Source organism: Acanthisitta chloris, unplaced genomic scaffold (assembly GCF_000695815.1).
Source record: "Acanthisitta chloris isolate BGI_N310 unplaced genomic scaffold, ASM69581v1 scaffold10519, whole genome shotgun sequence".
Lineage (NCBI taxonomy): Eukaryota > Metazoa > Chordata > Aves > Passeriformes > Acanthisittidae > Acanthisitta > Acanthisitta chloris.
In genome coordinates, this window is record NW_008689794.1 from 106767 (window position 1) to 121766 (window position 15000).

General features: G+C 35.8%; 1 protein-coding gene across 1 annotated transcript in view; it reads left to right on the forward strand.

The window, feature by feature from the left end:
• The window catches only part of LOC103808761 (RNA-binding protein Nova-1-like), a gene marked incomplete at its 5' end in the record, with an annotated part of 37410 nt that overhangs the window by 19359 nt on the left and 3051 nt on the right, over positions 1-15000 (forward strand). Inside the window, 1 exon segment of the mRNA XM_009081565.1 lies at positions 14997-15000. This exon segment is cut by the window's right edge and continues 219 nt beyond it. Within this exon segment, the coding sequence (XP_009079813.1) occupies positions 14997-15000 (4 nt within the window).

Sequence of the window (15000 nt, forward strand, 5' to 3'; positions counted from 1 at the left end):
CTTAAATCCAGCTTATTTGGATGCTGATTCCAGATTTACTCTATGAAAGGTATTGTTCCATGTTAATGCACACACAGCATTACACATTTGTAATATAGGTATAAAACCTTGTGATGTGTGTGTGTGTAAATATAGCCATATTTGTGCTCCACAGACTTAGGTTGCATAAGGACTATTTTTTTCCCATGTGAACATTTATATCAGCTGATTATCAAGACAAAATTATTAAGAGGTGCAAATTATCTACATTCAAGTATTGCCGATGCCTACCTTTTATTAGTGTTTAATTAATCTTAAAAGTTGCTAATTTGTTCTTGTTGCTTATTTACAAATAGTTTTCCTTAATGGAATTTGTCTCCACAGATTCCCATTGTATGAGAAATGTAACCCAGAGTACAGATGTATGGAAAAAACATGGTTTGCAAATATACTTTTTAATAAAAAATATAGACAGTTTTCCCTACTGAGCTATATTTGGTATGATCTAAATCCAGGATCTTCACATTTAACATGGAGGATACAACTGTACCTTCAACTGTCTCTTGTAATTAGAACTTTTTTTGAAAAGCTAGTTTGATTTTCATAACTGGCCTGTATTAGCAGCTATCAAATAATTGGTAATTTCTGTCTTGCCTCCGCTTATTCCAGTGTTCTTTCTCTCTTTTAGCATTAGTTACTGCTTCCTTCTGGCTATCTTGGTTAAAAATGGATAACTACAAGTTTACAAAAGAGTTAACGAAAAAGTAGATTACTTATAAATTAAAGATATACATATAAATCAGCTTGGGTGAATGTGAAGTTCCAAGCCAACCAACTACGGCTTAATTGTAGTTAATGATATATTTCCTGAGACCAACAGCTTGATATTACCATTTTCTGTTCCCTTATCCTTGTCAGAGACATAATATCAGGCTCATAGAGAAAGGTATTGAATCGGAATGTCAGAAGACTCTATAAGCATTAGAGAGTTATGGAGTCCTGTAGTAGTGCTTATTAAGTTTGAAGACATCATAAAATCAATTAGTTTGGAAAAGAACCCTGTGATCATCAAGTCCAACCTTTGACCACTAAGTGCCACATCAAGTGGTATCTTGAATACTTCCAGGGATGATGATTCCACCGCCTCCCTGGGCAGTCCATTCTAGTATTTAATCACCCTTTCTGTGAAGAAAGTCCTCCTGATGTCCAACCTGAACATTCCCTGGCACAGCCTGAGGCTGTGGTCACTCGTCCTGTCACTAGCTGACTGAGAGAACACCTTGCTACAGCCTCCTTTCAGGTGGCTGTAAGGGCACCCCGAGCCTCCTTTTCTCTAGGCTAAACAACCCCAGCTCCCTCAGCCACTGCTCACAGGACTTACCCTCTAGACCCTTCACCAGCTCTGTTGCCCTTCTCTTGACATGCTCCAGCAGTTCAATGGTTTTCTTGAAGTGAGGGACCCAGGAATGGATGAAGTACTCAAGGTGTGGCCATCCATACATCTGCCCATTAGTGAAACCACACTAGTAAAACAGCATTCTTTTTCTAACATAAATATCTAATTACTGTTTTTCATGACCTGGAGAGATATGGTTATGTTATTGTTTTAACTGTCCTTCCTTTCTCATTTGAAAACAGTTTTCAAATTATGTCTGTGACATGGCCTTCATGATAATTTCTTTGAGTAGTTCTTGCTATACAAAATTCTTTTTTAATAGTTAAGCAATACTTATACCAAAATGATCAATGTTCTGCTGCTGGCCATCTTTTACAAAACCAGGGATGCAAAGTAGCCATAGCCCTTGGTGCTATTAGATAGTTCATTTAGACAGACCAGGTGTGTTTTGCAGAAGTCCCATTTATCATCTTTATTGGTTGCTGTGTGCCATGTTCATTAGTTACAAATGTAATAAGTAATTTATTATTCCACCATATTTACTTTGTGTGTATTGGTTGATGATATTGTAAGTTTTATCTTTCATCTTACCTTACAATTTTGTGATCTGTGAGAAGAAAGCATGTGCAAAACTGGTGCCAGGTTAGGTCAAGATACACCATTAAAAATTGCTTGTTCAGTCTTTTTTACCTCTTTATGTGTAACTAAATATGGACTGGATATAAAAGACATTTCTCAGATAAAAGATATATTATTTAAATTGCTTAATATTGTTATGAGCAGAAATTTGGTTTCCAAAAAATAGTTGGAGGATCTCTCGAAATAATTTTGCAGCAGAGTGTTTTTATTCCATGGTCTTGAAATTTGGAGAGTTTTAATTTGGTTCTGTGCATCACACTTATGTCTGACATGATTGCAGCTATGAGACTCCTAAGATATGATGGACTAGGGAGGAAGTAGGGGGTCCATTCGTTGTAGAGAGTGCAAATATGTGCATGTCTTCCATATGGACTCATTTGCTTTTGTTTTTTATAATCAGCTGAGTTGCAAACAAGTTATTTGAAGAGGCACTGCTGAATAAGTAGCTTCTGTTCTTTACCTAAGCTGAAGCTGTTAGCTAGATACTCAGTGCAATAGGACTGTTAAGTATTATGCAGTCTCATATAAAAGTATATATGTATAGTACTGAAGTGTGTGTATGCATATATAAAAGTACATGTAGTGCTATGTATTCAGGTGATTCAGGATTTAATTCATTTATTCATATTTCTCTAAGTTTTTGCATAAGTCTGTGGGAATGGTAAGAAGGACTTTTATTGGTTTGGTTTAGTTTGGGGTTCGCTTTTTTAAAAAAATTTTGAATCATTGTAAAAATTATTTGGCTCTGTCGTCTTGCCATGTGTTTATATCTAAGAAAAACTAATATCTTCAGTGAAGAACTCATGAGAAAATTTGTATTTATATTGCTCCTAAGAAAACATTTTGTCATTAGTTTAGTGCCATTTTTCATTTTATAATTTTTTATAGTGAAAAACACCATGAACCTATTCGGAACTATCCATAGGTGGGAACATGAATAAATATGCTCTTATATTCACGGACCTGAGACATTAATGAGGTTACAGGAAGGGTTTTAATTCATGTGTCTCCCCTTCCTTTTTTTGCCAAGAAGGATGGAGAACACATTAATTACCGCAGGATTTTAATTACAAATTGTGTAGGAGGGGATGTTAGAGTTTAGTATTATTTTATGGTCATGAAAACTCAAAGGTGTTCATTTAGGCACAGCACATTCAGCTAGTTCTACTTTCTTTTACCTCCTGTCATATGTACCATGTTTTTCAGTCTCACGGCACCTCACTTAAAATCTTCATTTGCAAAGAATAAGAATATGATAGCTGTGATAGCAAAACTGGGGACTATTTGTGAACATAGAAATATTAAATACGGAAATCGAGAGTGTATTTTAAGAAAGGGACTAATTACTGTCATGTTTCGAGCATTTTACCCTCTTCCTTTGGGAATCACAAACATGGTGATACAAGTAGCCATAATGTTTGTCCTGCTGGCCATCAAATTCTCTCTTTTGACCTCTTACAGAAAGATTGCAAAGAATTTTGAGCAAGATAAAAAGTTCCCCTTCTTAATGGTCCTTATAAATCTTTGTTTTCTCTGCCATAGAATTGAAATGGTTCTGCTGGTCACCTTAGCGCCACAGCTTTGAAAAGAGAGGCCTCCTAAAGTTGATATGTAGTTGATAACTTAAATTTTGTTTTGAATTGACAAATGAATGCTGAATGAATCATTCAGCATATGTGCTACATATCTTGTAAACATCAACTGTGACAAAGATAATCTGAAAAAAATAGATGTGTTAGCCTTCTTTTGTCCTATCAGTCTCAGAGATAGATAGATAGATAGATAGATAGATAGATAGATAGATAGATAGATAGATTTTAAAATGGGGTTTTCAGAGATTGATTTTGAGTATTGTTACCTGGAATGCTGAAATATGATTTAGATTTAAAATTGGATTTAAATCCTAAATTAATTTGGATGAAGTTTGGTATGTTGTTAAAATAATGTTGCAATCTGGTCAGCAATGTTAAAGCATAAATATCGCTAATATCGTGGGTTTAGTTTTTCCACGCTTTCAGGTTTTAGTCAGCTTCAATGAAAAGTGTCATTGACAGAGAAATGGCAAGTCCCTTTGCCAAATTCTATTGGTTATCCTTTCCTCTGAATTTAATTAAGTGACATAACTATAACATATAATTTTCTGCATTGATTTCTTCTAGAAGAACATCACTGTGTATCTTAGCCACATTTATCAAACTTTATACTGAAAATTGGGCACTGTTGATAGCTGTGATGTTCTGCAATGTTAACATTTTATCTTCATCCTGAAAACTACTCCAGTCAAAGGGATATTGAACAAACACTGTTAGGTTTCTCTTGGGTTTGCAGGTCCGCAGCCATTAGAAAGAAAGAAAAAAAAAAAGAAAGAAAAGAAAAAGGAAAAAAATAAATTGGAAGCATCAGCCTCCTGGAAGTCAGTGGAAAATTTGTCCTAAGTGTCTGCTTATAGGCCATCCAAGATTTGTTATTATCATCTTAGCAGATCTCCTGTGTTTCAACCGTATGATTTCTTCCTGTAATTGCATTTCATCAAGTATAAGATTTCTAGTTGAAAGATAACATATCATTCAGAGCAAGTTTATGGCTGATCTACTGCTGGAGAGTATGTGTAAAACTCATGGATGCAGCCTTTTAAGGATTCTCTTGAGGAGTGCAGAAATGTCCTAGTCATTTGTCTACTTACCTTCTGAAGATTTGTCATGAAAGGAACAGTGTGATGCTTCTTTGGACAAGGAGTTAATAGCCACAAGATACCAAAGCAGCATCTACAGATCTGTGAGTGAGAAAGCATAAAAAGGGATGCACCACCTTTACCCCTATTTCTGTGAGGAACTTCACATCACTTTAGAAACTGGAGTGGGTGTTAAGAGTTTATAAGTTAGATCCTCTCTGTGCAAATCAGTGGGAGTTTTCTTGATACTATCAGTGAGACATATTTGTTTTTAAAATAATGTACATTAGGTACATTTTTTTGCAGATTATTTTGTATTGAGAAGTGTCTTTTCAGCAATTCAGTAATGAAATTACATTATATGGTTTCATTTAGTCAGAAATATCCCAAATTGCTATATTCATGGTACTGTAAATATTCATGCATTTGTGAAATCAATCCTTGACTCTGTGGAATGTTGGCAAGTGTTCATAGAACATCATGCAACAAATTAGACAAGGTAAAGAAAAAATAGAAATTTTAGACAGGTGGAAGGGGAGCTATTGTGAATTTAACCAGAAAATAGGTTTAACATTCTACTTTCACGGAAAGTGTCATTCGGACTTTACTAGCAGAGCTGTTAGTATTCCTTCTTTCTGCTTTTTAAAAGATGTTTAATCTGAATGATAGCACAGTCAATATAAGTGTCTAATTTTTTATGTATACTGCATACTCTGCAACTGACTGAAAATCTATTAATTTTTTCTCTTGTATAATTCAGTATGTAACCAGCTCATTTTTCCTTTTTTTTTAATTATAAAAAGTGAAAAGTATAAATGAAGCTTCTCAAAATACATTGCACTTCTCTGCAAATGTAATTTGAAACTCATGAAACATTAATGTATTAAATATGGAATGTTGTTTTCATGCTACAGAGAAAAAATATAGAAAATTTAGTTTCTTCTCTGTTATTAAAACTATGTATCATACAGAATTCATGGAGGAGTTGGTTTCCTCCATTCCCACACTTTTGAATCATGTTTTCATGAAAAATACTTATAAAGCTACTCAGATTTTTGTGTATGCATATGTGTGTGTAAAATTTTGTACTTTCTTCGGGACTAGATAATCTCAGAAAATCAACCACCTATGTATTCAAGATTGCTTCAGCGATTATTCTCTCTCCATACACAACTTGTGTAACATTATGTGTTAGAGCCTGCACACACACACTGGTGATAGAATGACAACTAAAGCAGAGACCAGAGAATTTTTTTCTTGTTTCTTTAAACATGATTTGATAATTTCTTGCTGTGAGAGATTTCCATTTCAAACTTCCATCTTTAGGTAAAAACGTGAAAGAAAAATCTTAATTGTTCATACTTTAAAGTGGGCAGAAGTGTAATTAGGTAGTTACTAAAAGAAGTGGGAGGTACTTTTTTTAGTAGCCCAAAAGAGTCAAGGTTTAATATCCAATGCTAATTGACAAATGGTCTAGATTTAAGCCAAACAGCAGTTTGTGCAAAATATCCTTACACAGTCTTACATCCAGTAAATATTTCTCCAGCTTTGTTCTGAGTTTCTAAGCCTTATGATTTCAGATGTAAATTGTTCCCAAGCATTTAAATTGAAGTTAGGTTTCTATAGCATGACAGTTTATGTGACTGAAATGAAATCAGAAATGCAGCTTCAGCCGAGAGAGGAGGTCTAAGAACTTGAACAAAATAAACACTTGTGATAAACAGTAGAATGGAAATCAGCCCAAAATCCTCCTGCAGTGTACTAGGAGATACAACCAAATATCTAAGAATATCTGTTTCCTCTGTCATTTTAATTTATTATATTTCTAATAATCTAGTATGCTTTTAACTTGAGAAAGAGCTCTTAGTTGCAATATTATTTTTTCAATGGATTAAGTTACTTTGAATTGTATTGAAAGAAACAGTAGTACCACAAAGAAGCAACATAGGGAAATAACAAAATTACATTCTTCTTACAATAATTGCAGCCAAAATATATGAAGGGAATACCGCCAATATGTGTGCTGCTTCTGATGAGAAGAAAATTTCATTAACACGATCTCAAAAAAAACAAAGATGTGCATTATGTTGAGGAACAAAGTAGCAGCTAATCTCTTCCCCTAATCCATTACACTTGTTCACATTGTATTTCAGTTCCAGATACCCTTTTGTAGAAAGAGACAAACTAATTGGAATGACCATGTACAGAATCTAAACATAGTTGGTCTAGATGGCAAGTAATTTGTTATCTAGGTTAATTTACATTATGAACTAGCTAAATTTGCAAAGAACTGCATCTCTTTTTATTAATATTTGCCTATTTTTGTAAATAAGTATCAAGCAGACTATTACAAAGATGTCTCTAAAGTCTCTATTCCTTATAAGTATTTTCTCTAAAACCAAACTGTATACTCTTGAACTAAGCAACCAGGAATTTGTCCAGTGCACAACACCTCTGAAAAAGTAAGTTCATATTTCACCATGTGTACATATGGTTATCCAATCCAGAGATACTGAAATTACTGAGAGAAATTCCACTAACTTTATTGAGGCTATGTATGTGCAATCAGTAGAGATTTGCTGTGTAAGCCTGCTGTTGAAGGCTGAGCCCAAGTCTGACATGAACAAACATCTGTCTAGAGCAGCCTAGTATGTTTCTCTGCTGTATATATAGGATGACTCATGACCAGCTTTTGCTGCCTTGAACTTATGGGTGTCTTTAGATGTGTAACCAGGGAATTTCCAAGAGTTGCCTGATGCAGTGGAGTGTGGCTGTAAATTCCAGGTTCATGCAGGCGTAGTCTTGCTTGTAATATACTTAATTGCCTTTTGGCTTGATTCCAGTAGACTTCTGTCACATCTTTAGTTGATCCTAATTTTTCTCCCTGATTTTCATCATTCCACCACTTCAGTTTAAGGACAGATGGCATGGGACTGCTCACAAGCTTAGTGTAGCAGTGTGCTTAGCCTGTCACACAGAGAAATAATAGGTGACTTTTACTCTTCATTGACTGCTCTCTAAAGGAATTGCTGCATTCAGAACACCTTCTCATCAACTCCAAGCCTGTAGTCGTATGAGGAGCTAAAATAGCATGAAATTTTCATAGGTATAGAATTCAGAGGCCAGATGGTGTTTTAAAGAATTTAAAGGAATTGATTAGAAGTGAAGACAGAAGCAAAAAACCAAACCAAACAAACAAACCCACAAAAAAACCAAACAAAGCAACAAAAAAGGAATATAGCAATTTAAATACAGTTTTAAGGCATTGCAGCTATTTGCTTTAGAAAGACTAAAATGTAGAATTCTGCCAGATTAGGATGAATTTGTTAGATTAGATGGAAACTTTTCTCTAAAGTATTTCTCTGTTAAGAGAAGAAAAAATAACCTTACGCAAGTAGATTAAATATTTAGTAGCAGGAAAAAAGACCAACTGTTACAGAAGATTAGTGGAATAATCCATAATTGCACTGGTGAAAATAAAACAAGATAAAGGAAACCTGAGTAACAGATAAAAAAAGTCCCTTGGTTCATTAATTTATGTGCACTCTCTTTGAAACAATTCTGTAAGATACAACAAACAGAGGATGGTGCGATTAAATGTTTCTACTGTCACATTGTTGGGTTTGGTTTTTTTGAAGTTTTGATGCTATTTTGTATGATCAATGAGACTTTCTCTCTTCTGATGTAATTTAGTGCAAGCATGTGTCATGCCACCATGTGAAACTTGAAATTTAAAGACATGTTTTTTGACTTTCTTAATGTACAGTTACTCTAATCGACATGACAGCCACATCAAGTTCTAATTCTTGCTAGGTAGCCAGTCAGCATGCATTTCATCTTCCCACTCTTGTTTGCTGGGTCACATATAAGGTGCTAGCTTGTGATTGCCATCCCCCCGACTCCAAAGACTGTAAGAAATTATAATATAACCAGAGCACATGTCATGAGAGAGAAGGAGGGCAAGGAAATATGGCAGTAGAAAAGTGAAAAGGTTGGGAACCTTACTATGAGTAGCTGGAGGTATTTACATGAGCAGAGTGGGAATAAGGATTGGGAAGACAGGACATGAGGTGTTAGTGTGGGCAGTAGTGCAAATTTGGTCATGGCTCTGCTTCCCATGAAAATATTTTGTGTGTATTGATATACATTCATAGCTGCTCAGTGCAGATTATCCCTGTGCAGCGTAAGGGAGGGGATGAGAAGTCGCATGGTATAATCACCGAGTATCTGGCATTGCATAGTACATCCTATTCAGTTCACAGAACTGAGCCAGGACTTCAAGTTTGGTAGATCAGAAAACATTTAGGCAATTTGGACACAATAGATGGGTTTATGCAAGCGGATTGTCAATAAATGGAAAAGGATTAGAATTTAGGGTTCTAGGATTTTTTGGCATACAAGGGTCAATATGAGCCTCTAATGGTGAGTTAAAGCCGTTTGAATTCTGTCTCTGGACAGAGTGGCTGAGATCCATCAAGCATTGAACATCTTCCCCTGGAGTGCAGAGTTCCATAGTATAATAGTAGACATAGGGGGTTGGAATGGACCTCAGAGAGCATCTAGTCCCACCCCCACCCTGCCATGGGCAGGGACACCTCCCACTAGACCAGGTTGCTCAAGGCTTTATCCAACCTGGCTTTGAATACTGCCACTGTTCCAGTGTTTTGCTACCCTCACATTAAAAAATTTCCTAATATCTAATCTAAGTTTCTCTTTCAATTCGTGCCCGTTATTACTTGTCCTATCACTATAGTTCCTAACAAAGTACCTCTCCAACTTCTCCCTAGCCCCACTTCAGATACTGGATGGTTGCTATGAAGTCCCCATGCAATCTTCACTTCTTCAGGCTGAACAGCCCAACTTTTTCAGCCTGTCTTTGTAGGGAAGGTGCTCTAGTCCTCTTATCAGCTTTGTGGCCCTGTGCTAGACTTTCCTAACAGTTCCACGTCCTTCTTATGTTGGGGATACCAGAGCTGTATGCAGTAACTCCAGGTGGGGTCTCAGAAGGGCAGAGTAGAGTGGGAGAATCCCCTCCTTTGACATGCTAGCCACACTCTTTTTGATGCAGCCCAGGACACAGTTGTCTTTCCTGTGTGTGAGTGCACACTGCCAGCTCATGTTGAGTTTTTCATCGACCACCACCGCCAAGTCCTTCCCCACAGTACTGCTCTCAATGACTTCTCCGCCCAGTCTGTATTTGTGCTTGGGATTGATCTGACCCTAGGGTTCCCCAGGGCTCAGTATTTTGTCCAGTCCTATTTAACATCTTTTTTGAGTGCACCCTCAATAAATTTGCAGACGACACTAAGTAGGGTAGGAGTGTTGTTCTGCCTGAGGGTAGGAAAGTTCTACAGAGGGACCTGGACCAGCTTGATCAATGGACTGAGGACAACTGCATAAGGTTCAATAAGGCAAAGTGCTGGGTCCTGTGCTACAGGCTGGGGGAAGAGTGGCTCAACTGTTTTTCTTCAGAAAGCAACAGGAGTGCTGGTTGATAGCCAACTCAATATGCCAACAGTCTGCGCAGGTGGACAAGAAGGCCAATGGCATCTTGGCCTGTATCAAGAGTGTGGCCAGCAGGACTAGGGAAATGATCATCCTCCTGTACTTGGCATTGGTGAGGCTACACCTAGAGTACCTTGTTCAATTTTGGGTCCCTCAGTTTAAAAAAGTCATTGAAGTGCTGAAGCGAGTCCGGTCAAAGGCAACAAAGGCTCATAAAAGCTCTGGAAAGTATGTCATATGAGGAACACCTGGGGGAATTGGGTTTGTTTAGCCTTGAGAAGAGGTGGCTGGGGGGTGACCTCATGAGTCTCTACAACTACCTGAAAGGAGGTTATAGAGAGGTGGGGGATGCCATAGTCATAACCTGAGACAAGGGAGATTCAGATTAGATGTTAGGAAAAAAATTTCACTGTTAGGGTGACCAGGCACTGCAATAGTTTGCCCAGGGAGTTGGTGGAGTCACCATCCCTGGAAGTGTTTTAAGAGGTGTTTTGGATCTGATGCTGTGGGTTTAGGGTTTACAGCACAGTGGCAGGCTAATGGTTGGACTTAATGATCTTAGAGGTCTCCTCCAGCCTTGATGATTCTATGACCAGGTGTAGAACCTTGCACTTCACTTTGTTGAACTTCATGAGGTTGACATCAGCCCACTTTTTAAGCCTGTCAAGGTCCCTCTGGGTGGCTTCCCTTCCCTCCAGCATTTTGACTGCACCACACAGCTTGGTGTTGTCAGCAAGCTTGCTGCAGGACCACTCAATCCCACTATACATGTCACTGACAAAGATGTTGAATAGTATTGGCCCCAGCACTGACCTCTGAGGGACACCACTCATCACTGATCTCCAAATCTCACTGTTTTCATCAAATCTCTACAAATTTTGTTAGGAACTGAGGGCAACAAACTGCTCTCTAGTTTGAGCCCTTCTTATGCCTTCTTTTTAGACTGTGCACCTTTGTCAAGGCTTTTAAAGACATAGTAATATTTCATAGAAAACATGCACAGTGAAATTACTTTGTTTCTTTTATATTTGTTATAGTTTGATTCCTTTTCAGGGAAGAAGTATTATACTCGCTGAGCCTGATTTTGAACTTGCTTATGCTATGCAAATAGGATGAGAGTGATGCCTGTGAAAGTAATTGATTTGCTTTGTGAGTAAGCAAATGTCATAATTGCAGTCCTTATTTTTTATAAAGTCTATTTGACATGAAATAAAGGTTGAGTTCCTTCCATTTTTTTCTTCCCACAGCATTTTAAAAAAGAAAAATAAAAAACTGCATATGTATTTGAAACGTATGTTCATAATTGCGTTAGATACTCACTCCCCTTCCTGCAGCACAAATTTCAATATAGCCAGGAGCATACGCACAAACCTAGAAACTTAATCTTCCTGCATAGTCAAAAAATCTTTATTGGATAGCTCAGAGCACTTATTTTGGGTAGCAGTTAGGTTTCTCACTTCTGCATCCAAATCACTTTCTGAACTTGTTATCTGTAAAAGGAAAATAAGTGCACTATCCAATTTCCCTGACAGACAGGGAGTTAAGAACTTTTTAAAAAATAGTGGTGGTGTAGATAACAAAACCAAGTGGATAATGTTTGCTTTTTCAATTTCTGAATTTTGTTATATCATTTTATACCATGTAGCTTAGTGACCTTATGGATTTTAGGCTTCAACAGAAAAAAATTAAAATTATATTTGCATTATTTCATTTGTACTGGCACCTATAGTGCTGTAGCCTAATATGTTAGATACTGTGTTATTATACAACACAGCCGGAGTTAGCCATAAAGAGTTGATGTTCTAATATATTGACAAGGGAAAAATCAAATGAGTACAAGAAATAAATGGAGAATTGTGAATTCTTAGCAAGATTAATCCGACCTAAATAAAAAAAGAAAATCCTAAATATGTTTTGCTTTTAAATATAATTATCTCAATTTGTAAATAAAATTTAAATCGATTGTCACAAATACAAGAATGTTACAATTGAATATCTCAAAATAATCCAAATGTTGCCCTCCATTTCAAGAAGAGCAGGATGCAAAATGCATAGAGATACGTTTGCTTCATTCAAACTGAATTTTGACCAGAATATAATATTTTCATTCTGGTATAAAATAGACTGTGCATATTTTGTGCATAATTTTAATACATTTATGTTTTAAAAAGATGTCCTATATGTTGATAAGTGAAATATTCACCCTGCCAGGGGTTGTATTTGAAGGGATACTATTGGTATATTCCTAAACTAATACAATTTAAGAGAGTTGTCAGTCAAAGAAACAGTCATCTGTTTCTTAAATAGATATTTAATAAAGGGTATTTTTACTTATCTCAGAAGCATTCAAACATATATTAATCCAGAAAATCCAATTATTTTTTTTTTGGTGCTAAGTGCAAAATCATATCTGGACAAGGAGGGAGTGGATGGGTAAGGAGGAGGAGATCGTTCTTTATCTTTGCTCTGAGTAGACATACTTTTGTTGAATACCTTGAGCTGTTAGTGGCGAACCTAATGAACTTCTATGGTGTCAAGTGAGAAAAGGAGTAGTTTCTTATTGAGAATATCTTACTTAGTGCATACAGAACATTTCCCTCTTAATTTTGTGGCTGAATTAAGCCATTGTTTTCTTTTACTACACCAATCTTAGAATAATGCTACCCATATTATAGTCACCTGGATTTTCATATTGTATGTGTAGCTATGATATGACAGGTACAACATTGCTGCCCTGACACTAAATATTCTAGTTATTACTGCAGTCACATGTATGGTTATGAGAGTGTATTTTCATACCTTCTTATGTTCTAGGTTCTTCTCTTAAATTTACATAAGCACTTGTGCCTGACTTGATCAGAACTATGCACACTGGTTATGAAATGAAGCAGGATCTGGCAAATCACAGTTGTCAAAATCTCCCACAGAAGCTGTTAATATGTCTTAAATCAGTGGAGTCAGGTAAATGTTTTCTGTAGTATGCAGCACAAAACTGTAATAATGAGAGCTGTGCAGTGCTGCATTTTTGGAGTGTTGTTCAGAACAAAGCAAAACAAAAAATGAACAACCAACCAACACAAACACACCCCTTAAGCAAATAAGCAAAACCCTTAAATCAATGTATTTAGACTTAAAACTGAGTGTATATATATATATATATTTAAGTATATGCACATATTGAGATGTTCTTTTTTATGGGATTATTTACTATATGGGTGTACTAAATGTTTTTTTTTCAATGCCATACTTTCACATTACGTTTAGAATAAGTCAGCACCTTTTCATTTTTTATTTATTCTGTATTGCATCTTTTATTTTAATGTCAATGAAATTCTTAAAAAATTAAAAATTGGGTATATGGTATGAAACAATTCAGTGCATAATACGGTATGCTATGTTACGATTTTTAGTATGCATATTGTGCAAGTGGAAAATATGTTTCTCAGCATTATAGTATACCGGCTTCTGAAAGATACTATTTTTTTGCTAACGTAACCATTGGAAATACCTAAAATGGGTAAGACTAGAAAAAGCTTATTTATAGGGCATGCATTTTTGTTTGTAATTAGCTTGACTTTTTAATAAGCTTGAGTTTGTAATGAGGCCGTAAAATGAGAATGTTGCTTGCTAATAACATTATAATTGTATTTTCTATTGACTTGTTGCTGAGATTTTAGATAGCATTCTGTTGAAAGGATTGAAAAGTCTTGTCCCTGCATAGATGCACCACAAAACCTGGATGAATGGATATCAGTAGGCTACTAAAAATATACTTTTGTAAGGCAAAACATCTTATTAATTCAATATCATGAAAGAGATGGTACATTTAAACTTTGAGGCGCGTTTGTAAAATGTAAAAAAAACCAAAAGATCCAAAAAATATGCATAAATATTGAATTTTTATCTTGGGTGTCATTCTTCACTCACAGCAGTAAGTCAATAGGTGAGACATTCATTGACATTAATGAGGTTGTGTCAGTTTGAACTTGTTTAAAAAGGAGGTAAGGTAGGATTCATAGGTAAATACGTTTTGTTTGAAAATATTTTTATCAACTTCTTTGGTGTACGAATGCCATATTTTAGTCTTTCAAAATCTCAGCACTTAGATACGCTTTCCTGTTAAATTTAACTTCCATAGGCTGAATAATAATACAGTGTAGCAGATAATGAATTTCTCTATACTGATGTGGAATGACAGGTTAAACAGTCAAGATTGTGTCCTGGTCAAAACCAACTATTTTATCTGTCCATGCTTTAGCCAAGTGTTGTTTGGTTGTGGTGGTTTGTTGGTTTTTTGGGGGGTTTTCTGTTTGGTTTCTTTTGTTCCCTTTTTTGTCGGGTTTTCCTTTTTTTATTGTCGCTATAGATGTTTTAAAGGAAGGTAAAGAATTTCAGACAAATTTTGCCAGAGTTGATTTGCTATGCTAGCCTGGAAAGAGAGGAATCAGATGAAGACACTCACTTTGATACGACCTAAGATAATCTTTCCGTATGAGTAGAATAGCTGCTTTTGCTTAATCTTTTGCTCTGAAATGCACTATGCTCAAAGCAGTATTTTCTGATGGGAGAGTGATAAATATGATTTTCCTGTTGTTTTTAATTCTTTGTATTGTACATTTGAAACATGCAGAGCATTAAAAAGCATGATGAGCTGTATTTCTTTTTAATTTTTTTTAACCTTTTCATTTAAAAACATGGTAACTAACTTGCTTCATTCTTTTCCTTCCTTTTATAGGGTATCAAAAATATTATAGTGTTTATGCACAAAGCAGAAGTATTATTTATATATATTTTTTTTAATTACAGGTAA